The sequence below is a fragment of the Nerophis lumbriciformis genome, linkage group LG10, assembly GCF_033978685.3.
Source record: "Nerophis lumbriciformis linkage group LG10, RoL_Nlum_v2.1, whole genome shotgun sequence".
Taxonomy (NCBI): domain Eukaryota; kingdom Metazoa; phylum Chordata; class Actinopteri; order Syngnathiformes; family Syngnathidae; genus Nerophis; species Nerophis lumbriciformis.
Window position 1 is genome coordinate 13,128,695 of NC_084557.2, and position 15,127 is coordinate 13,143,821.

General features: G+C 37.0%; 1 protein-coding gene across 1 annotated transcript in view; it reads left to right on the forward strand.

Moving 5' to 3' along the window:
* Positions 1-15,127, forward strand: part of LOC133612636 (uncharacterized) — a 63,196-nt gene that overhangs the window by 4,520 nt on the left and 43,549 nt on the right. The window contains exons 4-16 of the mRNA XM_072913905.1: positions 2,240-2,321; positions 2,473-2,494; positions 2,558-2,603; positions 2,767-2,857; positions 6,822-6,841; positions 6,921-7,023; positions 7,469-7,493; positions 11,253-11,340; positions 11,430-11,539; positions 11,658-11,721; positions 13,040-13,115; positions 13,220-13,244; positions 14,266-14,569. Of these exons, the coding sequence (XP_072770006.1) occupies positions 2,241-2,321; positions 2,473-2,494; positions 2,558-2,603; positions 2,767-2,857; positions 6,822-6,841; positions 6,921-7,023; positions 7,469-7,493; positions 11,253-11,340; positions 11,430-11,539; positions 11,658-11,721; positions 13,040-13,115; positions 13,220-13,244; positions 14,266-14,569 (1,055 nt within the window). The 5' untranslated portion in view covers position 2,240. The remainder of the gene's footprint in view (positions 1-2,239; positions 2,322-2,472; positions 2,495-2,557; positions 2,604-2,766; positions 2,858-6,821; positions 6,842-6,920; positions 7,024-7,468; positions 7,494-11,252; positions 11,341-11,429; positions 11,540-11,657; positions 11,722-13,039; positions 13,116-13,219; positions 13,245-14,265; positions 14,570-15,127) is intronic.

Below are 15,127 nucleotides of genomic sequence, written 5' to 3' on the forward strand. Positions count from 1 at the left end.
GACCCTTGGCACGTTTTCAAGGTCCAAATAAAGCAACAGCAAACATAGAATTTACGCTTACACCTACACATTTACATTTACGTCTATGTCTACGTCTACATCTACATTTACATCTACAAACCCTGTTTCCATATGAGTTGGGAAATTGTGTTAGATGTAAATATAAACGGAATACAATGATTTGCAAATTCTTTTCAACCCATATTCAATTGAATGCACTACAAAGACAAGATATTTGATGTTCAAACTCATGAACTTTATTTTTTTTTCCAAATAATCATTAACTTAGAATTTCATGGCTGCAACATGTGCCAAAGTAGTTGGGAAAGGGCATGTTCACCACTGTGTTACATCACCTTTTCTTTTAACAACACTCAATAAACGATTGGGAACTGAGGAAACTAATTGTTGAAGCTTTGAAAGTGGAATTCTTTCCCATTCTTGTTTTATGTAGAGCTTCAGTCGTTCATCAGTCCGGGGTCTCCGCTGTCGTATTTTACGCTTCATAATGCGCCACACATTTTCGATGGGAGACAGGTCTGGACTGTAGGCGGGCCAGGAAAGTACCCGCACTATTTTTTTACGAAGCCACGTTGATGTAACACGTGCTGAATGTGGCTTGGCATTGTCTTGCTGAAATATGCAGAGGCGTCCATGAAAAAGACGGCGCTTAGATGGCAGCATATGTTGTTCCAAAACCTGTATGTACCTTTCAGCATTAATGGTGCCTTCACATATGTGTAAGTTACCCATGCCTTGGGCACTAATGCACCCCCATACCATCACAGATGCTGGCTTTTGAACTTTGCGTCGATAACAGTCTGGATGGTTCGCTTCCCCTTTGGTCCGGATGACACGATGTCGAATATTTCCAAAAACAATTTGAAATGTGGACTCGTCAGACCACAGAAGACTTTTCCATTTTGCATGAGTCCATCTTAGATGATCTCAGGCCCAGAGAAGCCGGCTGCGTTTCTTGATGTTGTTGATAAATGGCTTTCGCTTTGCATAGTAGAGCTTTAACTTGCACTTACAGATGTAGTGACAAACTGTATTTAGTGACAGTGGTTTTCTGAAGTGTTCCTGAGCCCATGTGGTGATATCCTTTAGAGATTGATGTCGGTTTTTGATACAGTGCCGTCTGAGAGATTTTTGTCATTCAATGTTGGTTTCAGGCCATGCCGCTTACGTGGAGTGATTTCTCCAGATTCTCTGAACCTTTTGATGATATTATGGACCGTAGATGTTGAAATCCCTAAATTTCTTGCAATTGCACTTTGAGAAACGTTGTTCTTAAACTGTTTGACTATTTGCTCACGCAGTTGTGGACCTCGCCCCATCCTTTCTTGTGAAAGACTGAGCATTTTTTGGGAAGCTGTTTTTATACCCAATCATGGCACCCACCGGTTCCCAATTAGCCTGCACACCTGTGGGATGTTCCAAATAAGTGTTTGATGAGCATTCCTCAACTTTATCAGTATTTATTGCCACCTTTCCCAACTTTTTTGTCACGTGTTGCTGGCATCAAATTCTAAAGTTAATGATTATTTGCAAAAAAAAAAAAAAAAGTTTATCAGTTTGAACATCAAATATGTTGTCTTTGTAGCATATTCAACTAAATATGGGTTGAAAATTATTTGCAAATCATTGTATTTCGTTAATATTTACATCTAACACAATTTCCCAACTCATATGGAAACGGGGCTCGTAGATTACCATAGTAACTAGTATATCATGCAAAAGCGCAGATTCCAACCATTGAAATACTTTGTATAGTTCAAGACTTACGGTCATTTGACAACATCACTGCACATCATAATGGCGGCTATAGTAATAAATAATAATAATAATAATAATTATAATAATAACATTTATTTAGAAATGTCCGGTGGGCCTTGATTTGCTCAGGTCTGTACTGGAGAGATTGGAGCAGATGGACGCTTAGGTCTTTTTCTTGTATTTTTTGCGCATGCGTACTAGGTCGCGTTGCGTCGGCGGACGGAGGTCTTAAACGGTGGCATTGTGTGTGGACACGGATAAGGTTAGATGTGATTGAACCTGGATGACCTTATCCGGCTTAGTGTAAACGGGGCCTGAGTGAAGTGTCTCTCTGTCATCATTATCATTAGCTTTACTTGCCATGCTTGACAAAGGGCTGTGTGTGTGTGTGTGTGTGTGTGTGTGTGTGTGTGTGTGTGTGTGTGTGTGTGTGTGTGTGTGTGTGTGTGTGTGTAAACAGGATGTTCAACTGGGTAGTGAAAGTGGTCCCACAGCCCCCTGAAGGTCCTCACAGGGAGGAAGAGATCCGGAAACCTGCTGAGGTACACACACACACACACACACACACACACACACACACACACACACACACACACACACACACACACACACACACACACACACACACACAGAGCATGTTTTGTGTATTTAATTCCTATGTTAACAACCATACTGATGTCTGTAATTGAACAGCATCGCCCCAAAAGCAAAGATGGTAAGTACTAACTATATTTATTTACTTTCATGTACAAAATGCTAATAGTAATTGTTCTTACAGGAAAATGTCCTGCACCGAAGAACTCTGATGACGTTTCAGAGGACAGGTGGACTTTTCATGCATAGAAATACGGTAGAACCGTTATGTCGACACGCCTCAGGCTGGCTTACTAATGGGGCGTCGACTTAAACGGGTCCTACAGTATATATACAGTATTTATTCATGAATATGTTTTGTGTGAATACTGTAAGATTTTGTTCTCTTCACAGTCAGTCCCAGACGGGAGTTTTGGGTTGGCTGTCCAACGGCTTTGCCAGCGCCCTGCCTCAGCCCGCCGGCTCTCCTCATCTGGACGGCAGGGTGAGGCTTTCAAATCCGTTGTGGATTTTTAGTTCAGGAATAGGGACATTTAACAAAGCTCAGTTTAATAGGTTGTAATATTTTCAAGCAAACTGATCTTTAGTAACCCTTGTGCGGGCTTAAGATGAACGATACACACTTACTCTTCGCATCCAATAAGGACCTGCTCATAAATGTGTCATACGTTAGCAATAAATCTATTTTTTTTTAAATCTTTTAACAACTTTAGACTATCTATTGACATGCAGTTTTTTTTAAGTTGTATGGGCCTTTTTTATGATAGGAAATGCAAAATATGCAATATTTCTATAAATATATTTGAGGTTCAGTAATTACAGCCTTGAAGAGGTCAATAATTCATGACAACATTGATTTTGATGGAGAAGATAAGTATAAAAAACATTTTTACAGTGCCTACTGAGATAGAATGAGGGCGAAAGCAGACAGGACATTTATTGAGTACACACGTGTTTTTATAAATATCTGCCATGTTATATATACAAGTAATTTTCTTTGTACTTTAGCAGTTTAGTGGCAGTTTTATCATTTACACTCATCAAAGCTCTGAGAATTATGTATCATGGTTTTCTGGCACCATCTGGTGGTTAAGGGGTGCAATTACAACAAAACAAAAATCGTTCTTGTTTTTCAATCTCCAACAAGGATCGGCAACCAAAACCGTTGAAAGAGCCATATTGGACCAAAAATACAAAAAACAAATCTGTCTGAAGCCACAAAAAATGAAAAGTCGTATATAAGTGTTATAATGAAGGCAACACATGATGTAAGTGTCTATATTAGCTATAATAGCCTACTATCAAAATGACTATGTGTCGCAGGCTGAAGCAAATCTTCATTGACAGAAATGTTGAAATGTAATATTTATTCTACACATTTTTACAACATTAGAAACCTTCATTGAATCAGAGGCTACTCAGAAGGTGAGATAACTCCTGGAAATGACTGGCTTTTAATGGCCAAAATATAGATGTGTGTGTCCAAGTTAAAGGAAATGGCAGGCTGTCTTTTTTTAATATAATTATTATAATCTTTGGCAAGCTAGTTAATGTTTGCTGTGGTCTGGAACAACATGGCACACAAACAACTATCTGAAATGCAGCCAATATTACATACAGATAATGTGTCATGATGCATGCAAAACTAAATTATATACAAAGAGGATACACGTAAAGGATATTGAATGAGCTCAAATATACCTACGAATGAGGCATAATAACGCATAATGTACATACAGCTAGCCTAAATAGCATGTTAGCATTGATTAGCTTGCAGTCATGCACTGACCAAATATGCCTGATTAACACTCCCAACAAGTCAACAACATCAACAAAGCGCACCTTTGTGCATTTGCGCACAGTATGAAACATTTGGTGGACAAAATGAGACTAAGGAGGCGTGGACGATTTTACGTGTAAACAAACTGTTGCGTCACAGCACACTATGGTGAGTTCAAAAACCGCCAAAATTAGTAGGACAAAACGATGTTGACCAAATAGTCTCATCAGTGAAGCATATACACACACTTATTAAACAGAAGGCTTTCTAACAATGGGGAAGGTTTGTGTCATGTTTGTCCTCAAACAAAAAACATACTAAAACAAAAAAATATATAGACCCCCCCCATGTTTTTCCATTTTCAATTCAAAGGCATGCACCTGGGGATAGGTTTATTGGCAACACTAAATTGGCCCTAGTGTGTGAATGTGAGTGTGAATGTTGTCTGTCTATCTGTGTTGGCCCTGCGATGAGGAGGCGACTTGTCCTGGGTGTACCCCGCCTTCCGCCCGAATGCAGCTGAGATAGGCTCCAGCACCTCCACGCGACCCCAAATGGGACAGGCGGTAGAAAATGGATGGATGGAATCCTTTTTTAAAAATGCTCCAGGGAGCCACTAGGGCGGCACTAAAAAGCTGCATTCGGCTCGGGAGCTGCGGGTTGCTGACCCCCGATCTACAAGAATGACATTATTTTGCTTTTCATGGACAAAGCCTCATAATACACCAGGATTACAGTCTGTTCAAAATGGCAGTTATATTGGGAGTCAAGGGTGCCAAAAGAGTTCTCAAAACAAGCGTGTATGTTTTATTTTATATCCTATCCTAATAACATTGTCATCAAAAACACAATGTAATCTTGTTTTTTAAAAACTTGTAATAAAAAAAACCTCCCTGGCGAAATTAGAGACCGCTAACAATCGTGCCACTTAAGGAACACACACTGCAAAAACTGAAATCTAAGTAAGATGAAATATCTCAAATAAGGGTGATATTTGCTTATTTTCTGTCTGATAAGATAATTCTTCTCACTAAGCAGATTTTATGTTAGAGTCTTTTACTTGTTTTAAGGGTTTTGGTCCTAAATGATCTCAGTAAGATATTACAGCTTGTTGCTGAGATTTTAGGACCTATATTGAGTAAAACATGCTTGAAACTAGAATATCAACTGTTGCAAAGCTGTGTCATCAACACTCTCAAGTATAAAACTACTTTTTTAAAGTAATAATTTCTTATTTCAAGCATGAAAAAAAAATCATGACTTTGACACAATTGTGTCTCATGTTAAAAACAGATGACAGCCAAATGGACTTTGCTGTTTTATTTTCAATGAAACAATAGAAAATACGTACTCATATAGTAGTACAGTTGTTATTAGTGAGAATATACTTATTTTAAGGTATTTTTGGGTTCATTGAGGTTAGCTCATTTTACTTGTTTTGGAAAGTCTTGACAAGCCAAATTATCCTGTTCTATTGGCAGATTATTTTGCTTAGTTCAAATAAAATACCTCTAATTTTTATATTTTTTATTCTTGTTTTTGAACACTGACTTTTTGCAGTGCATGCATTGCCACTTTGGGCCCCGGCGAGTTAAACTGAGGGGAAATATGCTCTCATGAGCATTTACAGTCAAAAACTGGACAACCTTTCAGCAACATTTAAGTCAAACTACACAAAACATTAGGGCTGCGAATCTTTGGGTGTCCCACGATTCGATTCAATATCGATTCTTGGGGTCACGATTCCATTATAAATCGATTTTTTTTTTTTCGATTCAACGCGATTCTCGATTCAAAAACAATATTTTTCCGATTCAAAAGGATTCTCTATTCATTCAATACATAGGATTTCAGCAGGATCTACCCCAGTCTGCTGACATGCAAGCAGAGTAGTAGAATTTTATAACAAGCTTTTATAATTGTAAAGGACAATGTTTTATCAACTGATTGCAATAATGTACATTTGTTTTAACTATTAAATGAACCAAAAATATGACTTATTTTATCTTTGTGAAAATATTGGACACTGTGTTGTCAAGCTTCTGAGGTGCGATGCAAGTGTATTATTCTTTTTTTTTTTAATTATTTTATTCATGTCTGGAAGGATAATGTCAATGAGGGATTATTAATCACTGCTATGTTGAAATTGTTACTAATATTGATACTGTTGTTGATAATATTAATTTTTGTTTCACTACTGTTGGTTTGTTCTGTGTCGTGTTTGTGTCTCCTCTCAATTGCTCTGTTTATTGCAGTTCTGAGTGTTGCTGGGTCGGGTTTGGTTTTGGAATTGGATTGCATTGTTATGGTATTGCTGTGTATTGTTTTGTTGGATTAATTAATACAAATAAATAAATAAATAAAATAAAAAAATACAACAAAATTCAAAAAATTTAAAATAAATAAATAAATAAATAAAAACAAAAAGATTTTTGAAAAATGAGAATCAATACTGAATCGCACAACATGAGAATTGCGATTTGAATTCCAATCGATTTTTTCCCACACCCCTACAAAACATGGTGGACTTGCTACACTAAAGATGCTGAAATGCTGTTTTTATCCACCAGGATATTTTGTTTAGTAAAAATATGTATGTAGTTTTTACAGATGTCTAAAGCTTTGTATGTCAATTCATCCTTTTGTTGTTTTTTTCCCGCTCCATCAGACCGGGGGTGATGGTGAAAGGTAAGTTTGATCACGAAAACGTACTTTATCTAGTATTTGTTGACGGGTGAAGTGAATGTTGTTTGTGTGGGTGTGACAGGTCGGGAGTGATGGGCTGGGTGACGCAGGGTCTGACCAAGGTGCTGCCGCAGCCTGACGACAAGTACAGAGAGATAGACAACGGGATCAACGAGCACACGGAGGTAACATTTTATTTGTGGTGGCAACATAAGAAATGACTTAAAACCAAGTGCTCACATTTACCTAATGTCCTTGAAGGCAACATAGTCAACTTGCTAGTTTTTACTATGCCTGTTAGCATGACTTTGAAGCAACAGTTTTATTTTCTTAGGTGCTCTTTCTACACTGACAAAACTAAACTGTGTTATTATAACATGATGCTTTCACACACATAAAAATGTTGTATACAGTATATATATGTACAAATAATTTAGTCATTTTTGTTCAGGAAAAGTTTCTTCAACCAACCCTAACATTAGCTTTGAAGCTAGCGCTAATACAACGCAAGAGGCTCATTTGCTAATGCTAGCACTATTATTACAATGCTGACTACTACAATATTTTCAATCTTATTTTATGTTCAAAAATGACATTTTACACATGTTGTGCTATTCTTTGCTGCTACAGGTCTATGAAGTTGAAACAATGCCAGGTATGTTTTGTCTTTATCAGTCTTAAAATAGCTTAGAAATTAGCTGGATGGATGGGTAGTTTTATAATTGTAATATATATATATATATATATATATATATATATATATATACACACATACAAATATGTATATATATATATATATATACACACATACAAATATGTATATGTATGTATATACAGTGTATATATATATATATATACATACCTGCCAACTACTCCGGTTTTCCCATAATTAGTACGGTTTTCATCAACCTATTCCGGGATACGGTTGCAGTGATAAAAAATACGGTTTTTCATTAATTAAAAATTTTTTTTTTTTAAATGTTTTATTCACGAAATTGCGTAACAACAATGACAATCGACACTACTTCCCGTAACTTCCTATCGAGCCATTCCGAATGCCATGCGCGAGGCTATTTATAGCACCGCTGCCAAGCACGAAGCACCAGTTGCCATTGTTTCCAAACGAGCGAACGATCATGGAATCAGCCGGAGAAAAATCGCAAACGAGTCTTAAACCGAAAAGAAAACTGCAGTCATTCCGTGAAGAATATTCAAAAGCCTATCCGGGAATAATTATCCGTTCCAAAAAGGGTGAAAACTACGCGAATTGCACCTTGTGCAGACAAGATTTTTCGATCGGACACGGAGGAATTAGCGATGTAAAAGACCACGTTGGGACAAAAAAACACAAGTCTAATGCCGTTGCTAGCGATACAAGTGGAAAACTTTCAACGTTTTTCGTCGCCCAAACAGATTCTTTGGATGTGATAAATGCCGAAGTTTTATTTACGGAGGCAATAATTGAGCATGGACTTCCAATCGCACTGGCTGATCACATGGGACAGTTATTTCGGAAAATGTTTCCCGGCTCGAAAATCGCCAAAAAATATGGATGTGGTCGAACCAAAACATCAAACATTATTCAGTGTCTTGGAACAGAATCCTCAAAAAGTATCGCCGATGTCATGAAGACGGAACCATTTAGCATGTCGACTGATGGCAGCACCGATAATTTTGAAAAGTCACTGTGACTGATAGAAAAGTGATGGTTTTAGCAACATTTTAACCTTAATCTGAATGCTAATAATCATTTTGCGTTGGGGAACCCCCCCACCAGGACTTTGTCCTGGACCTACCGGGGCCTGAGGCCCCTGGATCCTGGCTACTAGGTTTTTCTGATTTCAAAAGTTGGCAGGTATGTATATACATACACACATACAAATATGTATATGTATGTATATACAGTATATGTATATATACTGTATATACATACATATACATATTTGTATGTATATATATATATATATATATATACATATATATATATACTGTATATACTTATGTGTGTATATATATATATATATATATATACAGTTGTGCTCATAAGTTTACATACCCTGGGAGAATTTATGATTTCTTGGCCATTTCTTCCACTCATGCTTAATGGTTGTGTGAAGCTATTTATTGGCAAACAACTGCTGTGTTTATTCTTTTTAAATCAAAATGACAAAAGAAAGTACGCAAATGACCCTGATCAAAAGTTTACATACCTAGACTTTGATCTGATAACATGCATAAAAGTTGACACAAACAGGTTTGAATGGCTAATCAAGGTTCCAATCCTCAACTGTGACATGTTTGTTTGTAATTAATGTGTGTGTATAAAAGGTCAGTGAGTTTCTGAGTTTCTGACAGACCATTGTATCTTTCATCCAGTGCTGCACAGATGTTCCTGGATTCTGAGTCATGGGGAAGACAAAAGAATTGTCAAAGGATCTGCGAGAAAAGGTAATTGAACTGCATAAAACAGCAAAGGGGTATAAAAAGATATTCAAGGAATTGAGAATGCCAATCAGCAGTGTTCAAACGCTAATTAAGAAGTGGAAAATGAGAGATTCAGGTAGACCAGCAAAGATGTCAGCCACAACTGCCAGGAAAATTGTTCGAGATGCAAAGAAAAATCTACAAATAACTTAAACTGAAATACAGGACTCTCTGAAAAATTGTGGTGTGGCTGTTTCAAGATGCACAATAAGGAGGCACTTGAAGAAAAATTAGCTGCATGGTCGAGTCGCCAGAAGAAAGCCATCACTCCAAATTACTGTGTTCCAGAAGTTTTGAGGCTTGTCTCAGTGCTGTTTGGCGTAATGTAAGCGGGATACTTTGTGACATTTGCGCATAAATGGCTTTCTTCTGGCGACTCAACCATGCAGCTCATTTTTCTTCAAGTGCCTCCTTATTGTGCATCTTGAAACAGCCACACCACAATTTTTCAGAGAGTCCTGTATTTCAGTTTAAGTTATTTGTGGATTTTTCTTTGCATCTCGAACAATTTTCCTGGCAGTTGTGGCTGAAATCTTTGCTGGTCTACCTAAATCCCTTTCCACTTCTTAATCAGCGCTTGAACACTGCTGATTGGCATTCTCAATTCCTTGGATATCTTTTTATACCCCTTTCCCGTTTTATGCAGGTCAATTACCTTTTCTCGCAGATCCTTTGACAATTCTTTTGCCCTCCCCATGACTCAGAATCCAGAAACATCTGTGCAGCACTGGTTAAAAGATGCAATGGTCTGTCAGAAGCCCAGAAACTCACTGACCTTTTATACACACACATTAATTACAAACAAACATGTCACAGTTGAGGATTGGAACCTTGATTAGCCATTCAAGCCTGTTTGTGTCAACTTTTGTGCAGGTTATCAGATCAAAGTCACTGGGGTATGTAAACATTTAATCAGGGTCATTTGCATACTTTCTTTTGTCATTTTGATTTAAAAAGAGTAAACACAGTTGTTTGCCAATAAATAGCTTCAAACAACCATTAAGCATGAGTGGAAGAAAGGTTTTTGTGTTATCATTCATAATCTCTGAGGAATGGCCAAGAAATCATAAATTCTCCCAGGGTATGTAAACTTATGAGCACAACTGTATATATATATATATACATATATACATATATATATATATATATATGTGTGTGTGTGTATATTTATATATATATTATATATACAGTATATAAAACATTTTATTTAACATTGTCATTATGGGTATTGTGTGTAGAATTTTGAGGACAAAAACGAATTTATTCCATTTTGGAATAAGGGTGTAACATAATTAAATGTGGAAAAAGTGAAGAGCTGTAAATACTTTCCGGATGCATTGTAATAATTTAATCATTTAATTAACTGTTTTTACTATTCAATAATTATTCAGTCTTTTAATTAATGGTTGATTTCATTATTTCTTGACTCAATTATTTATTTTATGATTTAATATTTATTTAATTACTTCACAAACTTGTTTGTCAGCGCCTATTTAGATGTATTTCATTTGTTAAACTCAGCCGTTAAAGTCAGTGGGCGGGTCCTAGCACCTGATTGGTTAGTTATTGGACCCTTCGACCAGAGAAGTGGAGGAGTACTGGTCGATACTGGGTCTAAAGGGCGTAAATAACTCTGACAACTTCAATCACATAGTCTACAATGAATTACATTGTGAAATAATTAGATAATGAAATAGTTATTTACATCATGAAATAATGAAAATAATTAATTACATTATTAAATAATTAAATATGGAAATAGTTAACTGATTAAATAAATACATGTATTTTTACAATAGATATATTAATGACACATTTAATAACACATGTGTATACTTCTAATTAAAAGTGGTTGATTATAACTAATTAGACACATTTTTCATGATGAATTTGTTATGAATGTCGTTTTCCAATGTTTATGTGTGTCCAGATTATGATCCCCTCCCACACATTCCAGTGGTGGAGATGGTGTCAGATGACGAGATGTCTGAGGTGGAGAGTGTTTCTTTCCCTCCAAAGTGAGTGCATCACCATAATGTCCTGGGCATGTCGCTCCTTCACAGCCCCGACAACACACATAATGGATTTGGGTCTTGTTGGGTTGCAGTGTGGTGACTTGGATCAAGCAGAAGATTCCTCAGCCAATTCTCTTGCCTGCTAGTGCTACGTCCATCGAGTCCAAACACAAAAAGACTCCCCGTTCCTCTCTGGACAAAAGTACATACTTTACGTTCCCGGGTGGGAAGATTCACGTCTAAAATCTTTTGCACATAACTATTTTGGTTGTACTTTGTTGACGAAAGAGTTGTTAAATGTCATCTATTGTATGTTACAGTTCTTTCTCCACCACCCGAATCTCTCAGTGGAATCTCATTGGACACTGATGGCAAGGCCTCAAAGTAGGTTTATTTTCTCCTTCACAGCTTTCATTCCCTTCTTTACATCCTTCCTTAACTCCTTCACTTCCTTCCTTTCATTTGATCCTTTACATGGTTCCTTATCTCCTTACATCCTTCCTTATTGCCTTTACATCCTTCCTTATCACTGTCACAGCATCCTTATATTGTATCCTTTACATCCTTTTTCTTTTATACTTCATCTTTCATTATCTCCTTTACATGCTTCCTTTTATTTTATTCTTTACATTTTTCATTTTATTTTATTCTTTAAATTATTTCTTGAGCCTCAATTTTCTTCTTGGCAACTTGCAGTTTTCTCCTTTACATCTTTATTTATCTCTTTTCTTTTCTCTTTCACTGGATTCTTTGTCTAGGTTCTTCTTTTATCCTTCTTTACATTCTTCTTTTTCTACTTTGTGTTCCTAATTTCCTTCTTAATGTCCTTCCTTTTCTCCCTTTCCCCACTTATATCCTAAATGTCCTTCTTAAAATCCTTCTTTTTCTCCTTTAAGTCCTTCGTTTCTTTTGACGTCCTTACTTTTCTCCTTGGTATCCTTTTTGGTTTTCTTTTTCTTCCTCCTCGAGGTTCCACATTCTTTTCTTAAGTTCTCAATCAGCTGCTTTATATTCTTATTATTTTCATTTGTATCCTCAATTTTCTTCTTGACAAACTTTATTTTCCCTTTTGTACGCCCTTCTTTCCCCTAATCTGCCTTGTTTATCTCCTTTATGTTCTTCCTAACTTCAAATACATCCTTCCTTGTTCTCCTTGATATCGTTTTCTCAGTCATTTCTTTCTTGACACCCTTCTTTTCCCCCTTTACATCTTTAATAATCTCCTTTTCATTTTTCTTTCATATCCTTCATTGTCTTCTTGATATCCTTACTTTTTCTGCTTTATCGCCTTCAGTTCCTCAGAGTTTTCTTTTTAATCCTGGTTTTTAAGTCCTTCATTATCACATTTGATAATCATTGTTACTTCTTCATAAGTTCTTCATTATCTCTTTAAACACTTCATTTGACAAACTTTATTGATCCCAATGGAAATTGTTTTGTGATATCTTTTTAATTGTCTCGTTCCCGCCCTTCTAATTTACCTTTAAGCATCTTTTATCATCTTTATGTCCTTAATTTTCTCTTTTATTTAATGCAGCCTTCTTTGTCATCTTTATTATCCACTACTTGCTCATTCACCTTCTTCATTTTCTCCATCATCTCTTTTCTCTTCTCCCTTTGGTCCTTTGTTTTGTTCTTTGTGTTTTTCCTTTACTGGCATGAATGTGGAGTACAATGATTGATGACGCGTGTTTCTCCTCAGTGTGGTTGGCTGGTTCGTGTCAGGACTTGGCTTGAAGATCCCTCAGCCGGTTCCTCCACAACAAAACGACGTTGAGGTAAGTATTGCGACAACATTATGTTGACTGTTTTCCTACATGCGTCTCCTTTCATCCTCGTATTTCTTTCTCTCCACTCGGATGCTGCCGTGGTGTGTGTTCAGGCTGCTGCTGAAGCTCTAAAAAAAGGTATGTTTTGGTTCCAACAAGTGACGTTGTCTCAGTCATAGACGACCGTCCTCCGCGGGCTATTTCCCCCAACGCCACTATTCACAGTTCACTTCAGCCAAGTGTTGTGTTTTTTTCACAGTAAGGACGTTCGGAGCCTAACTCAGTACCTCTTCTCCTTCTGTTTCAGGGGGGAAGGCGCTGCGAGCCCCTTGAACAGCAGGAGGAGACGACTGGGGGACGCTCACGTTCTCACACAAATCATGATTGACTTATTACTATTTGGCAGTACTGCAGCTTCATCATACTCGGGCAGCTGGAAAACACAACATGAACATTTAACTTACCTTACTGTACATACACTTCAATACGAATGTTTCAAACGTATGCACGGCAAATCAAATTTGACATTTTGGTTCTGCGCTGTTTGAGTCACCTTCATGCACAGCTATGACATCATATACATTCACGCCTATTAGTCACATGTGTGCGATAAAAACACACTGTATGATGTAAAAGTCGTCATTTGTTTATTGTTTATAGAATTTTACACTTTCACCAAAAAATTCAGATTGCAAAATGAAATATGATAAATGGCAGCTATGCATGTGTATTGTATTGTAGTGTTATAAAAGTAATATTTTTAATTAATCATATTATATCACCAACTTGCATTCAGAGAGATGACTCAAATATGAATTTATGTTCATTTGGTGCAATAAATATCTGAATTGTATCCAAAGCAAGCTAAAGTGTTAGATGTAATGTGTTCATGACTGTCGAATGAAATAATAAGTAATATTATATGCAGAATAAGGCCTGTCTTGAGCCACTTTATCTGCGTATATGGCCTTGAACTGTGAAATGTGGCCTGGGGATGTGTTTTCTTGTTCATGGGACAATCTGAGGAATAAAGATTCACTTGTTTGAGACCACGTCTAAGTTTTCTTACATGTTCCATAAAATGTTTCCGAACCTTCCAAAAAGTTCACTTTCCGCTACCTCCTTCCACACAAAATGATCCAATGCCGTCCTCCCTCAGCATCAACCAAACTCGACCCCGACATGGTGTTAGAGGACGTGGAATCAGAAGACGAGGGCCAACACACTTCTACGACAGCTCGTGGACAGCCGGCAGTGATAAAAAAAAGCCAGTCCAGTTCGTCCATGCACTCCCACACGTGTGCTGAGACTAACCGAGAACCAGGACCATCCAAACCAACTTTGCCAACTTTGGCTAAAATACTGCAGGAGGATGCTGAGACTCAGACAGGCCGCTGGACACCATTCATCGAAAACATCAAGAAGGAGGCTGAGGATGTGGCTATGGCCACCATGGAGGAACGGTAAGTGGCCCCATATGGTCTTTAATATCATTTCTTATTATTAGTAGTCTACTGAAGGGCCCTCACGTCACTCTAAACCTAATGTCATCACCCTAAACCTAACCTTACCACTCCAAATACACACATACTGTACTAATTATTGACTTAGTTTGGTTGAAACTAAACACATGCAAAAACTTAAGTTTTTAACGTCTCCCAAGATTTTGTATGGAAAAAACTTTAATAAGGTTTTTTTCTGATTATCTGATTCATGTAGGATTATCATTAGTGGATAGTAATTAACGTGACAATACATCATCATTATGATATTAAGTACTGGAGCGTTTAAAAACTAGTGAGGTCTCATTACATTTGTCTTTATAGTGTATGGTGTTTCTTCTTATCGTTATTGTTATTATTATTATTAGCATAATCCCAATTTACCCGTGATAATGGTCAATGGCGTTAAAGCGGCACTAAGTGACTTTTCAACTTTCAGTAAATATTTTCATAACTTTTAGGATGATACATGGACTTACAGCTAGTTGAATGACACCTCTGTCACCCTGAGGGGTTCTG